We start from the raw sequence: 17,500 nt of genomic DNA on the forward strand, positions 1-17,500 counted from the left end.
CTGACTCTCTCCTGGTCCTGGTCTCTAACTCTCTCCTGGTCCTGGTCTCTGACTCTCTCCTGGTCTCTGACTCTCTCCTGGTCCTGGTCTCTGACTCTCTCCTGGTCCTGGTCTCTGACTCTCTCCTGGTCCTGGTCTCTAACTCTCTCCTGGTCCTGGTCTCTAACTCTCTCCTGGTCCTGGTCTCTGACTCTCTCCTGGTCCTGGTCTCTAACTCTCTCCTGGTCCTGGTCTCTAACTCTCTCCTGGTCCTGGTCTCTGACTCTCTCCTGGTCCTGGTCTCTGACTCTCTCCTGGTCTCTAACTCTCTCCTGGTCCTGGTCTCTAACTGTCTCCTGGTCCTGGTCTCTAACCCTCTCCTGGTCCTGGTCTCTAACTGTCTCCTGGTCCTGGTCTCTAACTCTCTCCTGGTCCTGGTCCTGGTCTCTAACTGTCTCCTGGTCCTGGTCTCTAACTGTCTCCTGGTCCTGGTCCTGGTCCTGGTGGACTCACCAGCTGGGTGCTGAGGCGGCGTGCCAGCCTCTCGTCCTCTTGGCGCCTCCTCGTCTCCTCCTGCAGCAGCAGCTGCTCCTCCTGCAGCAGCTTCTGGATCAGCTCCTCACTGGCTCTGCGCTCCTCCTCGTCCAGAGCTCGCCGCTCCTCCGTCAGCTGACACACGGACAACCGGCGGTTACACACGGACAACCGGCGGTTACACACGGACAACCGGAGGTTACACGCGAACAACCGGAGGTTACACACGGACAACCGGCGGTTACACGCAGACAACCGGAGGTTACACACGGACAACCGGAGGTTACACACGGACAACCGGAGGTTACACGCAGACAACCGGAGGTTACACACGGACAACCGGCGGTTACACGCAGACAACCGGGGGTTACACACGGACAACCGGAGGTTACACACGGACAACCGGAGGTTACACACGGACAACCGGAGGTTACACGCAGACAACCGGAGGTTACACACGGACAACCGGCGGTTACACGCAGACAACCGGGGGTTACACACGGACAACCGGAGGTTACACGCAGACAACCAGCGGTTACACGCAGACAACCGGCGGTTACACACGGACAACCGGCGGTCACACGCGGACAACCGGCGGTTACACGCGGACAACCGGCGGTTACACGCAGACAACCAGCGGTTACACGCAGACAACCAGCGGTTACACGCAGACAACCAGCGGTTACACGCGGACAACCGGCGGTTACACGCAGACAACCGGCGGTCACACGCGGACAACCGGCGGTTACACGCAGACAACCGGCGGTTACACGCAGACAACCGGCGGTTACACGCAGACAACCGGCGGTTACACGCAGACAACCGGCGGTTACACACAGACAACCGGCGGTTACACACAGACAACCGGCGGTTACACACGGACAACCGGCGGTTACACGCGGACAACCGGCGGTTACACACGGACAACCGGCGGTTACACACGGACAACCGGCGGTTACACACCCAGACAACCGGCGGTTAGACACGGACAACCGGAGGTTACACGCGGACAACCGGAGGTTACACGCGGACAACCGGAGGTTACACGCAGACAACCGGCGGTTACACGCGGACAACCGGCGGTTACACGCAGACAACCGGCGGTTACACACGCAGACACATTTTAAATGATAATTGTTGAAATACAGAAACTCACTCTGGTGACCTGGTCCTCGTATTCCTGCTTCAGCTCTCCAGGCTGACAGAGTCTGGGGACACACACCGACACTAAACACACACACACACACACACACACACACACACACACACACACACACACACACACACACACACACACACACACACACACACACACACACACACACACACACACACACACACACACACACACACACACACACACACACACACACACACACACACACAGTATTATGGGATGTCTGTGGTCACAGTATTATGGGATGTCTGTGCGGGTCGGTACCTCCTGGGTCGTCCTCGGCGATGGCGTCCTGTCCGTTGAGGCGGCGCTGACACTGCAGAGGGAAGCGGGTCTGGATGTGGGTCCACAGCTGCTGGTCCACCAGCGTGTTGGTTCTGCTGTTCAGACGCGCCCACGTGGAAACTCGCCTCCTGCACAGAGGACAGCAGAGCGCCGCCTTATCCACGGACTCCAGGAAGCACGCCTGAAAACACCGTTTCATTACAGATTTACTGTTTAGCACTTACTCGCAGAGGGTGTGTGTGTGTGTGTGTGTTACCTTGCAGAGGGTGTGTGTGTGTGTGTGTGTGTGTGTGTTACCTTGCAGAGGGTGTGTGTGTGTGTGTGTGTGTGTGTTACCTTGCAGAAGGTGTGTGTGTGTGTGTGTTACCTTGCAGAAGGTGTGTGTGTGTGTGTGTTACCTTGCAGAGGGTGTGTGTGTGTGTGTGTGTGTTACCTTGCAGAGGGTTTGTGTGTGTGTGTGTGTGTGTGTTACCTTGCAGAAGGTGTGTGTGTGTGTGTGTGTGTGTGTGTGTTACCTTGCAGAAGGTGTGTGTGTGTGTGTTACCTTGCAGAGGGTGTGTGTGTGTGTGTGTGTGTTACCTTGCAGAAGGTGTGTGTGCAGGGCAGTGTAACCGGCTCCATGTAGATCTCCAGGCAGACGGGGCAGCAGCAGTCCTCCAGAGACCGAGACGTGGACGCTCTCCTCCGCCCTCTGTCCGACCCCGGCGCCATCGCTTCTGTGTGTGTCTGTGTGTGTCTGTGTGTGTGTGTCTGTGTGTGTGTGTGTCTGTGTGTGTCTCTGTGTGTGTGTGTGTGTGTGTCTGTGTGTGTGTCTGTGTGTGTGTGTGTGTGTGTGTGTGTCTGTGTGTGTGTGTGTGTGTCACAGAAACATTAAACACATGTGTAATTTTATAATCAAACACTGAAGAACTTTCATGTTCAGAGCAAGTTTAACAGGTTTAATTATTATTGTTGTTATTATTATTGTTGTTGTTGTTGTTGTTTATCTGTGGAGCTGTTGCACGTGCGCGTTCGTCTTCAGTAATAAAGTTTAATTTTATATTTTTATAGAAAGTTTGAATTAACACAAAAACACGAACGTTACAGTGAAAAACAACAACAACAACAACAACAACAACAACAACAATAATTAAATGTCGGTATTTCACTGGTTTGGTCTCAAACTGTTAAAGTTAGCAGCTAGCTTAGCTCGGGCTGAAGTTAGCAGCTAGCTTAGCTCGGGCTGAAGTTAGCAGCTAGCGTTAGCAGCTAGCTTAGCTCGGGCTGAAGTTAGCAGCTAGCGTTAGCAGCTAGCTTAGCTCGGGCTGAAGTTAGCAGCTAGCGTTAGCAGCTAGCTTAGCTCGGGCTGAAGTTAGCAGCTAGCGTTAGCAGCTAGCTTAGCTCGGGCTGAAGTTAGCAGCTAGCGTTAGCAGCTAGCTTAGCTCGGGCTGAAGCCTCCTCAGGTAAAAACAATGAAAACATTAATAAAGTGTAAACAGTTAACGTCACAGAAGCACGCGCTGACTCACCTGAGCCGTGTCCACCTGTTGGTTAGCTCCCAGGCTAACTGCCGTGTGTGTGTGTGCGTGCGTGCTAACCGTTAGCCCCTTCGGTACCCGCGAGACTCCACAGTGACGCACTTCCTCTTCTTCTTCTGTTGTTTTCCGTGTTTTGGCGCGTGGGTTTATTCCGCCCCCTGCTGAACGCGCATGCGCGGGATCCGCTCTAGTTTAACATGAATGATCTTAGAAAACAACAACAACAACAACAACAACAACAACAACAACTACAACAACAACAATAATAACAACAACAACACCAACAATAATAACAACAACAACAACAAAAACAACTACAACAACAACAACAATAACAACAACTACAACAACACCATAAATAATAATAATAACATAAATCATAAAAATCTCCAGCTCCAGCCTCTGGTCCTGGATCAGGTCTCAGGGGCAGCAGCTCCAGCCTCTGATCCTGGATCAGGTCTCAGGAGCAGCAGCTCCAGCCTCTGATCCTGGATCAGGTCTCAGCAGCTCCAGCCTCTGCTCCTGGATCAGGTCTCAGGGGCAGCAGCTCCAGCCTCTGATCCTGGATCAGGTCTCAGGGGCAGCAGCTCCAGCCTCTGCTCCTGGATCAGGTCTCAGGGGCAGCAGCTCCAGCCTCTGGTCCTGGATCAGGTCTCAGGGGCAGCAGCTCCAGCCTCTGATCCTGGATCAGGTCTCAGGGGCAGCAGCTCCAGCCTCTGCTCCTGGATCAGGTCTCAGGGGCAGCAGCTCCAGCCTCTGATCCTGGATCAGGTCTCAGGGGCAGCAGCTCTAGCCTCTGATCCTGGATCAGGTCTCAGGGGCAGCAGCTCCAGCCTCTGATCCTGGATCAGGTCTCAGCAGCTCCAGCCTCTGCTCCTGGATCAGGTCTCAGGGGCAGCAGCTCCAGCCTCTGATCCTGGATCAGGTCTCAGGGGCAGCAGCTCCAGCCTCTGCTCCTGGATCAGGTCTCAGGGGCAGCAGCTCCAGCCTCTGGTCCTGGATCAGGTCTCAGGGGCAGCAGCTCCAGCCTCTGATCCTGGATCAGGTCTCAGGGGCAGCAGCTCCAGCCTCTGGTCCTGGATCAGGTCTCAGGGGCAGCAGCTCCAGCCTCTGGTCCTGGATCAGGTCTCAGGGGCAGCAGCTCCAGCCTCTGGTCCTGGATCAGGTCTCAGGGGCAGCAGCTCCAGCCTCTGATCCTGGATCAGGTCTCAGGGGCAGCAGCTCCAGCCTCTGGTCCTGGATCAGGTCTCAGGGGCAGCAGCTCCAGCCTCTGGTCCTGGATCAGGTCTCAGGGGCAGCAGCTCCAGCCTCTGGTCCTGGATCAGGTCTCAGGGGCAGCAGCTCCAGCCTCTGGTCCAGGATCAGGTCTCAGGGGCAGCAGTTTAAAAACCGTCTGAAGAACGTTGAAAAACGTTGACGAGCGTCAGAATATTAAATATATTTATTGATAAGTGATAAGGAAGTGAAACAGGAAGTGAAACAGGAAGTGAAACAGGAAGTGAAACAGGAAGTGAAGCAACGTTAAAAAACATTAGAAACAAACTGTTTAAAAAATAAAGTTTCTGATTTTAACGTTTAAAGATAAAAAACAAGTTCAGTGATCTCTGCACACGGCTATGCTAGCTGCTAGCTCTGTTTCCAGTCTTGATGCTAAGCTAGGCTAGCTGCTAGCTCTGTTTCCAGTCTTGATGCTAAGCTAGGCTAGCTGTTAGCTCTTTTTCCAGTCTTGATCCTAAGCTAGGCTAGCTGTTAGCTCTGTTTGCAGTCTTGATGCTAAGCTAGGCTAGATGTTAGCTCTGTTTGCAGTCTTGATGCTAAGCTAGGCTAGCTGTTAGCTCTTTTTCCAGTCTTGATGCTAAGCTAGGCTAGATGTTAGCTCTGTTTCTAGTCTTGATGTTAAGCCAGGCTAGCTGTTAGCTCTGCTTCTAGTCGTGATGCTAAGCTAGGCTAGCTGTTAGCTCTGCTTCCAGTCTTGATGCTAAGCTAGGCTAGCTGTTAGCTCTGTTTCTAGTCGTGATGCTAAGCTAGGCTAGCTGTTAGCTCTGTTTCTAGTCATGATGCTAAGCTAGGCTAGCTTTTAGCTCTGTTTCTAGTCGTGATGCTAAGCTAGGCTAGCTGTTAGCTCTGTTTCCAGTCGTGATGCTAAGCTAGATGTTAGCTCTGTTTCCAGTCATGATGCTAAGCTAGGCTAGCTGTTAGCTCTGTTTCCAGTCGTAATGCTAAGCTAGCTGTTAGCTGTGTTTCCAGTCGTGATGCTACGCTAGGCTAAGCCCCGCCCACACAGAGAACACGTCGGCTAACCCTGACCCAGTTATTGTTTATTGTTGTTTACAGGTTGTTTATTGCGGCGTGAAGCCTTCGCTCCACGTGAACGCGTTCTTCTGCTTCCTGCGTTTGGCGCCAGACTCGCAGCTCGGCTCGTCGCCGCAGCGATGTTTCTTCAGCCGCCGGGAGTCGGAGAAGCCGTGGCCGCAGCGCTCGCAGGAGTACAGCTTGACGCCGGTGTGGATCTGCATGTGAGACTTGAGCTGGTTGGACTGCCTGAACTTCCTGCCGCACACGCCGCACTCGTACGGCTTCTCCCCGGTGTGGACCAGCCGGTGGCGGTGGAAGTTCTGCGGCGTCCGGAACTCTTTGCCGCACTGTTCGCACTTGTGAGGTTTGACGCCGGTGTGCAGGAGCTCGTGCTTCTTCAGCTGCGACATGAGCAGGAAGCCTTTCTCGCAGACGCCGCAGACGTGCGGCCGCTCGCCGCTGTGCTGCCGCAGGTGGTGCAGGTACAGGTGGCGCAGGTGGAAGGACTTCCCGCAGGTGTCGCAGGTGAACTCTTTGTTCTCGGCGTGGCTCTTCTCGTGCATCCTCAGCGTGGCGTTGCTGCTGAAGCTCTTCAGACAGATCTTACAGCTGAAGGCTTTCGCTCCGCTCGGCCTCCGCCTCCCCGCCGCGCCTCCCGCCTTCTGCCGGCCGTGGTCGGCGTGAACCAGCTGCTGGTGCTTCTGCAGCTGACAGTTGTAGAAGAACGTCTTGCCGCAGAGTTCGCACATGAACGGCTTCTCCACGCCGTGAACCAGCATGTGGGTCTTCAGCGCCCAGGTCCCCGTGAATCCCTCGCCACATTTGTCACACCTGAGGCGGGAAAAAGGAAACGCCGTCAAACTTTGATGCTTTGGGTAAAAATGTAAATGTGTATTTTCATTATCGATTTATCTGCCGATCCGTGAGTCGCTGCATCGGCCTGTGTCTGGCGTGCTGACTCTATGGCGTGCTGAGTCTATGGCGTGCTGAGTCTATGGCGTGCTGAGTCTATGGCGTGCTGACTCTATGGCGTGCTGACTCTATGGCGTGCTGACTCTATGGCGTGCTGACTCTATGGCGTGCTGAGTCTATGGCGTGCTGAGTCTATGGCGTGCTGAGTCTATGGCGTGCTGAGTCTATGGCGTGCTGACTCTATGGCGTGCTGAGTCTATGGCGTGCTGAGTCTATGGCGTGCTGAGTCTATGGCGTGCTGAGTCTATGGCGTGCTGAGTCTATGGCGTGCTGAGTCTATGGCGTGCTGACTCTATGGCGTGCTGAGTCTATGGCGTGCTGACTCTATGGCGTGCTGAGTCTATGGCGTGCTGAGTCTATGGCGTGCTGAGTCTATGGCGTGCTGATTCTATGGCGTGCTGAGTCTATGGCGTGCTGAGTCTATGGCGTGCTGACTCTATGGCGTGCTGACTCTATGGCGTGCTGAGTCTATGGCGTGCTGAGTCTATGGCGTGCTGAAAGTGGCGTAATGAGTCTATGGCGTGCTGATTCTATGGCGTGCTGACTCTATGGCGTGCTGACTCTATGGCGTGCTGACTCTATGGCTTGCTGAGTCTATGGCGTGCTGAGTCTATGGCGTGCTGAGTCTATGGCGTGCTGAGTCTATGGCGTGCTGAAAGTGGCGTAATGAGTCTATGGCGTGCTGAGTCTATGGCGTGCTGATTCTATGGCGTGCTGAGACTATGGCGTGCTGACTCTATGGCGTGCTGAGTCTATGGCGTGCTGAGTCTATGGCGTGCTGACTCTATGGCGTGCTGACTCTATGGCGTGCTGACTCTATGGCGTGCTGAGTCTATGGCGTGCTGAAAGTGGCGTAATGAGTCTATGGCGTGCTGATTCTATGGCGTGCTGACTATGGCGTGCTGACTCTATGGCGTGCTGACTCTATGGCTTGCTGAGTCTATGGCGTGCTGAGTCTATGGCGTGCTGAGTCTATGGCGTGCTGAGTCTATGGCGTGCTGAAAGTGGCGTAATGAGTCTATGGCGTGCTGAGTCTATGGCGTGCTGATTCTATGGCGTGCTGAGACTATGGCGTGCTGACTCTATGGCGTGCTGAGTCTATGGCGTGCTGAGTCTATGGCGTGCTGAGTCTATGGCGTGCTGAAAGTGGCGTAATGAGTCTATGGCGTGCTGATTCTATGGCGTGCTGACTCTATGGCGTGCTGAGTCTATGGCGTGCTGAGTCTATGGCGTGCTGAGTCTATATGGCGTGCTGACTCTATGGCGTGCTGACTCTATGGCGTGCTGACTCTATGGCGTGCTGACTCTATGGCGTGCTGAGTCTATGGCGTGCTGAGTCTATGGCGTGCTGAGTCTATGGCGTGCTGAGTCTATGGCGTGCTGAGTCTATGGCGTGCTGAGTCTATGGCGTGCTGAAAGTGGCGTGTGCACGTACTTGAACGGCCTCTCGCCGTTGTGGAGGCGCAGGTGTCTCTGGAAGTTGTACTTGAGGCCGAAGCTCAGTCCGCAGACGGGGCAGGTGAAGGGCTTCTCGCCGGAGTGGACCACGCGGTGCTGCAGCAGGCCCATCTTGGACTTGAACGCCTTGTCGCACTGGCAGCACTTGTGCGGCCGCTCCTCGGAGTGCGACCTCTTGTGGATGCGCAGGTTGCTGGCGGTGGAAAAGCTCTTGGCGCAGGTGGGGCAGGGGTACGGCCGGGCGCCGGTGTGAACCGTCTGGTGCTCGTGGAGGCTCTTCTTCCTGACGAAGCCTTTTCCGCAGACGTCACACATGAAGGGCTTGACCTGGGCGTGCGACACCTCGTGGTACCTGAGCGCGCCGGCCGAGGTGAAGGTGCGGTCGCAGACGTGGCACTTGAGCGGCGTGTCCTCCAGCCGGTGAGTGGCCCGGTGCACCTGCAGCTGCCGCAGCTGTCTGAAGGTGCGGTCGCAGCGGTCGCAGCGCAGCAGCTGGTCGGGGTCGTGCTCCTGCGCCTCCCGCAGGCGGTGGCTCTGCTGGTGCCGCTCCAGACTCGACGCCTTGTAGAAACCTTTGTCGCAGCAGCTGCAGGGGAACGGTTTGAGGTGGGACGCCACGTGTTTCCTCAGCTGGTGCCTCTGATGGAAGCCTTTGTTACACAGCTCACAGAAGAACCTCTTCTCTTTGTACAGCTCCCTGCGCCTCCTCCTGCCCTGCTCCTGCTGCTGCTGCTGCTGCTGCTGCTGCTCCTGCTGCTGCTGCTGCTGCTGCTGCTGCTCCTGCTGCTGCTGCTGCTGCTGCTGCTGCTGCTGCTGCTGCTGCTGCTGCTCCTGCTGCTGCTGCTGCTGCTGCACCTGCTGCTGCTGCTGCTGCTGCTGCTGCTCCTGCTGCTGCTGCTGCTGCTGCTGCTCCTGCTCCTGCTGCTGCTGCTGCTGCTGCTGCTGCTGCTGCTGCTGCTGCTGCTCCTGCTGCTGCTCCTGCTGCTGCTGCTGCTCCTGCTCCTCCTGCTGCTGCTCCTGCTGCTGCTGCTGCTGCTCCTGCTGCTGCTGCTCCTCCTGCTGCTGCTGCTGCTGCTGCTGCTGCTGCTGCTGCTGCTGCTCCTCCTGCTGCTGCACCTGCTGCTCCTGCTGCTGCTGATCCTGCTGCTGCACCTGCTGCTCCTCCTGCTGCTGCACCTGCTGCTGCTGATCCTGCTGCTGCTCCTGCTGCTGCTGCTCCTGCACCTGCTGCTGCTGCTGCTGGTGCTCCTGCTGCTCCTGCTGCTGCTCCTGCTGCTGCTGCTCCTGCACCTGCTGCTGCTGCTGCTCCTGCACCTGCTGCTGCTGCTCCTGCTGCTGCTGCTGCTGCTCCTGCTGCTGCTCCTGCTGCTCCTTCACCTGCTCCTGCACCTGCTGCTGCTGATGCTGCTGCTCCTGCTGCTGCTCCTGCACCTGCTGCTCCTTCAGCTCCACTATGAGGGAAACAAAGACCGCAGACACGTGTTATATTATTATTGTTGTTGTTGTTGTTGTTGTTGTTGTTGTTGTTGTTGTTGTGGTAGATAGAGGTGTTACCTGGGGCCTGTTTCACAAAGCAGGTTCAAAAAACTCTGAGTCTAACCCTGAACTCTGAGTTGATCTACTCTGAGATAGGAAACTCTGAGTTTAACCCTGAACTCTGAGTTGATCTACTCTGAGATAGGAAACTCTGAGTTTAACCCTGAACTCTGAGTTGATCTACTCTGAGATAGGAAACTCTGAGTCTAACCCTGAACTCTGAGTTGATCTACTCTGAGATAGGAAACTCTGAGTTTAACCCTGAACTCTGAGTTGATCTACTCTGAGATAGGAAACTCTGAGTTTAACCCTGAACTCTGAGTTGATCTACTCTGAGATAGGAAACTCTGAGTTTAACCCTGAACTCTGAGTTGATCTACTCTGAGATAGGAAACTCTGAGTCTAACCCTGAACTCTGAGTTGATCTACTCTGAGATAGGAAACTCTGAGTTTTCGGTTCCAGAACAGCAGATTTGCGTCAGGTTGATCAACTCAGAGTAGTTTGACCTGGAGTTAAGCGCGTGCACCACAAGTAAAAAAAGACAGCATCAATGGAGCCCTGATTCGACGAGTCACCATGGCAACGGGGAAGCGAAGCGCTACGCTACAACTGGAATTGGAAATATGAATGCGCTCATACGGAGAGTTTGAGCAGGTTTACACCGCTGCAGCAGCAAAAGAGAGGGAGACGGTGCTGGAGGACATTGCGGCTCGGGTCAGTGCGTAAGTTTAAATGTAGTCCTGTTGCAATCACAGTAATATCACCATGGCAACGCTCAGTGCGTAAGTTTAAATGTAGTCCAGTTGCAATCACAGTAATATCACCATGGCAACGCTCAGTGCATAAGTTTAAATGTAGTCCTGTTGCAATCACAGTAATATCACCATGGCAACGCTCAGTGCATAAGTTTAAATGTAGTCCTGTTGCAATCACAGTAACATCACCATGGCAACGCTCAGTGCGTAAGTTTAAATGTAGTCCAGTTGCAATCACAGTAATATCACCATGGCAACGCTCAGTGCATAAGTTTAAATGTAGTCCTGTTGCAATCACAGTAACATCACCATGGCAACGCTCAGTGCATAAGTTTAAATGTAGTCCAGTTGCAATCACAGTAATATCACCATGGCAACGCTCAGTGCATAAGTTTAAATGTAGTCCAGTTGCAATCACAGTAATATCACCATGGCAACGCTCAGTGCATAAGTTTAAATGTAGTCCAGTTGTAATCACAGTAATATCACCATGGCAACGCTCAGTGCATAAGTTTAAATGTAGTCCTGTTGTAATCACAGTAATATCACCATGGCAACGCTCAATGCATAAGTTTAAATGTAGTCCTGTTGCAATCACAGTAATATCACCATGGCAACGCTCAGTGCATAAGTTTAAATGTAGTCCAGTTGTAATCACAGTAATATCACCATGGCAACGCTCAGTGCATAAGTTTAAATGTAGTCCTGTTGTAATCACAGTAATATCACCATGGCAACGCTCAATGCATAAGTTTAAATGTAGTCCTGTTGCAATCACAGTAATATCACAGGGGGAACTGCATGAGTGGGAGCCTATTAGTTTATTTCATTTAAGTGCAACCCCGCGGGGGAGAAGCGCAGCTTAAGATGAAACATAAAAACATTTTTCAAACAGGTAAAACCTCTGCACAGTCTCATGGTGACGCCTCATTTTGAGCAGGTTTTACATGGTAAAGTAAATATTACCGTAAGTGGCTGTTTTTTATACAACATATCAATGTTGTATAAAAAACTCCCATTTGCAAGAAAACGCAGCGCAACACACAATATCTGCTGTGACATGAAAGCATGTCTGGTTGTTAATGTTGGAAATGTAAGGAGGGGTGAGATGGACTGTGACATGAAACGGTGTTGTGCGTATTCAGCCCCCTCGCATTATAGGTGATATTCTGGATCAGAAGGCTGCTGTTTCCACCTATAGGAGTAGTTTATATACCGGTAACCCAATTAAAAGCACACACTTTTGAACCTATGAATTGCAAGAAAAGCTGGGATTATATTTAGAAACGCTGAGTCAAATACATTCAACTTGCTCAAAAGATCCATTTCATTCATGTTGTAATTATGGCTGCAGCATATTAAGGACGTCTATAATCATCTCCCGACCAATATTTAATTCTCTTTGCGAAATGCGTCACCTTCATTCACGGGATCGTTATCAGAAGGACACGCCATGGTAGTGTAAATATTCACCACCTAATATAACTTCTATTGTAGGCCTACTGAATGACTTTTATACGTTGTATACAAAAACTCCCGTTTGCAAAAAACCGCAGCGCAACACAGAATATCTGCTGTGACATGAAACGGTACCGCTCAAACAGAGAATTGCCTGGAAATGCAAGAACATCTATAATCAATAGTCTGATAATCATCTCCCGACGAATATTTAATCATCTGCGCAGTAATGCTGCAGCTTCATCCACGGGATTGTTATCAGAAGGACACGCCATGGTAGTGAAATAGTCACCACCTCATATAACTTCTAATGTCTGATGTTTGCAGTGATTTTCTGAAAAACAGACGGAACTATAGCAGAACTATACTTCGCCAAAACTCGCCCGCTGACTGAATGAATGAGGAAATGAAACACCGTGTGTGGCTGAAAGAGGGCGGAGACAGAGAGAAACTCAAGGTTTTCTGAGAAAAACCTGGACCAGGTTAGTTTCAGAGAGCATGTTACCATGGTAACTGACCGAGAGTTTGAGTTACCTCCCTTTGTGAAACAGGCTAGAGTTACCCCTCTGTCTCTGGTTTGAGTTAGCTCTCTCTGTGAAACAGGCTAGAGTTACCCCTCTGTCTCTGGTTTGAGTTAGCTCTCTCTCTGTGAAACAGGCTAGAGTTACCCCTCTGTCTCTGGTTTGAGTTACCTCTCTCTGTGAAACAGGCTAGAGTTACCCCTCTGTCTCTGGTTTGAGTTAGCTCTCTCTGTGAAACAGGCTAGAGTTACCCCTCTGTCTCTGGTTTGAGTTAGCTCTCTCTGTGAAACAGGCTAGAGTTACCCCTCTGTCTCTGGTTTGAGTTAGCTCTCTCTGTGAAACAGGCTAGAGTTACCCCTCTGTCTCTAGTTTGAGTTAGCTCTCTCTGTGAAACAGGCTAGAGTCACCCCTCTGTCTCTGGTTTGAGTTAGCGCTCTCTGTGAAACAGGCTAGAGTTACCCCTCTGTCTCTGGTTTGAGTTAGCTCTCTCTGTGAAACAGGCTAGAGTTACCCCTCTGTCTCTGGTTTGAGTTAGCTCTCTCTGTGAAACAGGCTAGAGTTACCCCTCTGTCTCTGGTTTGAGTTAGCTCTCTCTGTGAAACAGGCTAGAGTTACCCCTCTGTCTCTGGTTTGAGTTAGCTCTCTCTGTGAAACAGGCTAGAGTTACCCCTCTGTCTCTGGTTTGAGTTAGCTCTCTCTCTGTGAAACAGGCTAGAGTTACCCCTCTGTCTCTGGTTTGAGTTACCTCTCTCTGTGAAACAGGCTAGAGTTACCCCTCTGTCTCTGGTTTGAGTTAGCTCTCTCTGTGAAACAGGCTAGAGTTACCCCTCTGTCTCTGGTTTGAGTTAGCTCTCTCTGTGAAACAGGCTAGAGTTACCCCTCTGTCTCTGGTTTGAGTTAGCTCTCTCTGTGAAACAGGCTAGAGTTACCCCTCTGTCTCTGGTTTGAGTTAGCTCTCTCTGTGAAACAGGCTAGAGTTACCCCTCTGTCTCTGGTTTGAGTTAGCTCTCTCTCTGTGAAACAGGCTAGAGTTACCCCTCTGTCTCTGGTTTGAGTTAGCTCTCTCTGTGAAACAGGCTAGAGTTACCCCTCTGTCTCTGGTTTGAGTTAGCTCTCTCTGTGAAACAGGCTAGAGTTACCCCTCTGTCTCTGGTTTGAGTTAGCTCTCTCTGTGAAACAGGCTAGAGTTACCCCTCTGTCTCTGGTTTGAGTTAGCTCTCTCTGTGAAACAGGCTAGAGTTACCCCTCTGTCTCTGGTTTGAGTTAGCTCTCTCTGTGAAACAGGCTAGAGTTACCCCTCTGTCTCTGGTTTGAGTTAGCTCTCTCTGTGAAACAGGCTAGAGTTACCCCTCTGTCTCTGGTTTGAGTTAGCTCTCTCTGTGAAACAGGCTAGAGTTACCCCTCTGTCTCTGGTTTGAGTTAGCTCTCTCTGTGAAACAGGCTAGAGTTACCCCTCTGTCTCTGGTTTGAGTTAGCTCTCTCTGTGAAACAGGCTAGAGTTACCCCTCTGTCTCTGGTTTGAGTTAGCTCTCTCTGTGAAACAGGCTAGAGTTACCCCTCTGTCTCTGGTTTGAGTTAGCTCTCTCTCTGTGAAACAGGCTAGAGTTACCCCTCTGTCTCTGGTTTGAGTTAGCTCTCTCTGTGAAACAGGCTAGAGTTACCCCTCTGTCTCTGGTTTGAGTTAGCTCTCTCTGTGAAACAGGCTAGAGTTACCCCTCTGTCTCTGGTTTGAGTTAGCTCTCTCTGTGAAACAGGCTAGAGTTACCCCTCTGTCTCTGGTTTGAGTTAGCTCTCTCTGTGAAACAGGCTAGAGTTACCCCTCTGTCTCTGGTTTGAGTTAGCTCTCTCTGTGAAACAGGCTAGAGCTACCCCTCTGTCTCTGGTTTGAGTTAGCTCTCTCTGTGAAACAGGCTAGAGTTACCCCTCTGTCTCTGGTTTGAGTTAGCTCTCTCTGTGAAACAGGCTAGAGTTACCCCTCTGTCTCTGGTTTGAGTTAGCTCTCTCTGTGAAACAGGCTAGAGTTACCCCTCTGTCTCTGGTTTGAGTTAGCTCTCTCTGTGAAACAGGCTAGAGTTACCCCTCTGTCTCTGGTTTGAGTTAGCTCTCTCTGTGAAACAGGCTAGAGTTACCCCTCTGTCTCTGGTTTGAGTTAGCTCTCTCTGTGAAACAGGCTAGAGTTACCCCTCTGTCTCTGGTTTGAGTTAGCTCTCTCTGTGAAACAGGCTAGAGTTACCCCTCTGTCTCTGGTTTGAGTTAGCTCTCTCTCTGTGAAACAGGCTAGAGTTACCCCTCTGTCTCTGGTTTGAGTTAGCTCTCTCTGTGAAACAGGCTAGAGTTACCCCTCTGTCTCTGGTTTGAGTTAGCTCTCTCTGTGAAACAGGCTAGAGTTACCCCTCTGTCTCTGGTTTGAGTTAGCTCTCTCTGTGAAACAGGCTAGAGTTACCCCTCTGTCTCTGGTTTGAGTTAGCTCTCTCTGTGAAACAGGCTAGAGTTACCCCTCTGTCTCTGGTTTGAGTTAGCTCTCTCTGTGAAACAGGCTAGAGCTACCCCTCTGTCTCTGGTTTGAGTTAGCTCTCTCTGTGAAACAGGCTAGAGTTACCCCTCTGTCTCTGGTTTGAGTTAGCTCCCTTTGTGAAACGGAAAACTCAGAGTTTCCCTCATTTCAGGGTTAACATACTCAGAGTTTTCACTAAACCTGCTTTGTGAAACAGGCCCCTGTTATATTATTGTTGTTGTTGTTGTTATTGTTGTTGTTGTTGTGGTAGATAGAGGTGTTACCTGTTATATTATTGTTGTTGTTGTTGTTGTTGTGGTAGATAGAGGTGTTACCTGTTATATTATTGTTGTTGTTATTGTTGTTGTTGTGGTAGATAGAGGTGTTACCTGTTATATTGTTATTGTTGTTGTTGTTGTTGTGGTAGATAGAGGTGTTACCTGTTATATTGTTATTGTTGTTGTTGTTGTGGTAGATAGAGGTGTTACCTGTTATATTGTTGTTGTTGTTGTTGTTGTTGTTGTGGTAGATAGAGGTGTTACCTGTTATATTATTGTTGTTGTTGTTGTTGTTGTTGTGGTAGATAGAGGTGTTACCTGTTATATTGTTATTGTTGTTGTTGTTGTTGTTGTGGTAGATAGAGGTGTTACCTGTTATATTATTGTTGTTGTTGTTGTTGTTGTGGTAGATAGAGGTGTTACCTGTTATATTGTTATTGTTGTTGTTGTTGTTGTTGTGGTGGTAGATAGAGGTGTTACCTGTTATATTATTGTTGTTGTTGTTGTGGTAGATAGAGGTGTTACCTGTTATATTGTTATTGTTGTTGTTGTTGTTGTTGTTGTGGTAGATAGAGGTGTTACCTGTCTCAGGTGGTGAACTCTCACTGAGCGTCTCTTCAAACGTTCCCTGGAAACATGAACAGCAGAACTTAGATACACTTTATTAAATGAAGCATTATTAATAAAAGAGACTCGACGTTAAGAGTCATTTACTGTTTTTATAAAAAGTGATGAGTCATGGAAAAGACTGATGTCATGTTCGGCCGTCACCATCAACACACGTCACATCGACTACAATGAGCTCTGATACCATAAAGTATAACATTAAAGCGCACGCTGGGGTCGGGGCGCTGCTGCACGGGGGGCAGTGAGGTGAGGGGCCTGGAGGGTCCAGACCCGGGCAGCAGAGGCTCTGGGGACGTGGAGCGTCTCCTCTCTGTGGGGGAAGGAGCCGGAGCTTGTGAGGGAGGTGGAGCTCCCAGTTAGATCTGGGGGGGCTCACCTCCACACACAGTCTGGATCTGGACCCGTGCTCCTGGATAGGGGCTGGACCCTGGTCTTCTCTGGAGGGGCCCAGGGTGTGAGGGGCCGGGCGGGTGTGGGGAGACTCTCAAACCCCCGGCTGAGCGCCGCGGTGTTGGAGTTGACCCCGGTGGACCAGAGGGTGGCCTCCTTACGCCTGCGGGTGGTGGGGGGGGGACTCTGACTGTTGTTGGTGCAGATGCAGCGAACAGCAGTTCAGAGTCTGGGGCCTTCTTGGAGACCCTGAATGGAGTCCTGCATGGGGCTCCAGTAGGGGACTCCAGAGTCCTGCTGGGAGACTTCAACGCCCACGTGGGCAACGATGGAGACACCTGGAGAGGCTGATTGGGAGGAACGGCCTCCCTGATCTAAACCCCAGCGTCTGGTGTTAGACTTGTGTGCTGGTCCTGGATCCTCTTTAACAAACACCATGTTGGAACAGAAGGAGGCTCAGAAGTGGACCTGGTTCCAGAGCACACTAGGCCAAAGGTCCAGGATCCAGTCTGTGATGGTCTCATCTGATCTGAGGCCGGATGTTTTGGACACTCGGGTGAAGAGAGGGGCAGAGCTGTCAGCTGATCACCATCTGGGGATGAGTGGGTCAGAGGACGGGGAAGGTTCTGGACAGACCGGGTAAACCCAAACCAGTAGTGCGGGTGAACTGGGACCGTCTGGAGGAGGCCCCTGTCCCAGAGACCTTCACCTCACACCTCCGGAGGAGCTTTTCTGGCGTCCCTGTGGAGGTTGGGGGCATCGAACCGGAGCGGGCGATGTTCAAAGCTTCCACTGCTGAAGCTGCAGCGGTGAGCTGTGGCCTCAAGGTCTCAGGGGCCTCAAGGGGCGGGGACCCTGGAGCACCGTGGTGGACCCCGGGGGTCAGGGGTCCCCCTGAAGAAGGAGGCCTTCAGGATCTGGTCTCCCAGAAGACTCCGGAGGTGGTTCTGAGGTCCCCACAGGTCTGAAGGGCTGCAGCCTCTGCTGGGTCAGAGGCAAAGCAGCGGGTGTGGGAGGAGTTCACACAAGTCCTGGAGAAGGACTTTGGGGGGCACCGAGGTGCTTCTGGACCACCATTCAGCACCTCAGGAGGGGGACACGGGGAACCGTCCAAGCTGTTCACAGTAAGGACGGGACGCTGGTGCCCTCAGCTGATGAGGTCATGGGGCGGTGGAAGGACTCTGAGGAAGTCCTGAATGGGCCCAACACGCCCTCTTTTGTAG

General features: G+C 51.8%; 2 protein-coding genes across 2 annotated transcripts in view; both read right to left on the reverse strand.

Moving 5' to 3' along the window:
- The window catches only part of rnf168 (ring finger protein 168), a 9,677-nt gene extending 6,110 nt beyond the window's left edge, over positions 1 to 3,567 (reverse strand). The window contains exons 1-5 of the mRNA XM_083940830.1: positions 3,484 to 3,567; positions 2,555 to 2,815; positions 1,955 to 2,156; positions 1,670 to 1,740; positions 493 to 648 (exon numbers count right to left, since the gene is read on the reverse strand). Of these exons, the coding sequence (XP_083796956.1) occupies positions 493 to 648; positions 1,670 to 1,740; positions 1,955 to 2,156; positions 2,555 to 2,686 (561 nt within the window). The 5' untranslated portion in view covers positions 2,687 to 2,815; positions 3,484 to 3,567. The remainder of the gene's footprint in view (positions 1 to 492; positions 649 to 1,669; positions 1,741 to 1,954; positions 2,157 to 2,554; positions 2,816 to 3,483) is intronic.
- A 1,357-nt stretch (positions 3,568 to 4,924) lies between these two features.
- LOC310966254 (uncharacterized protein) overlaps positions 4,925 to 17,500 on the reverse strand; it is a gene marked incomplete at its 5' end in the record, with an annotated part of 20,142 nt that continues 7,566 nt past the window's right edge. Inside the window, 3 exons of the mRNA XM_083940833.1 lie at positions 4,925 to 6,618; positions 8,195 to 9,668; positions 15,843 to 15,888. Coding sequence (XP_083796959.1) covers positions 5,832 to 6,618; positions 8,195 to 9,668; positions 15,843 to 15,888 — 2,307 coding nt within the window. The 3' untranslated portion in view covers positions 4,925 to 5,831. The remainder of the gene's footprint in view (positions 6,619 to 8,194; positions 9,669 to 15,842; positions 15,889 to 17,500) is intronic.

This window comes from Echiichthys vipera (genome assembly GCF_963691815.1).
Source record: "Echiichthys vipera genome assembly, contig: SCAFFOLD_59, whole genome shotgun sequence".
Taxonomy (NCBI): domain Eukaryota; kingdom Metazoa; phylum Chordata; class Actinopteri; order Perciformes; family Trachinidae; genus Echiichthys; species Echiichthys vipera.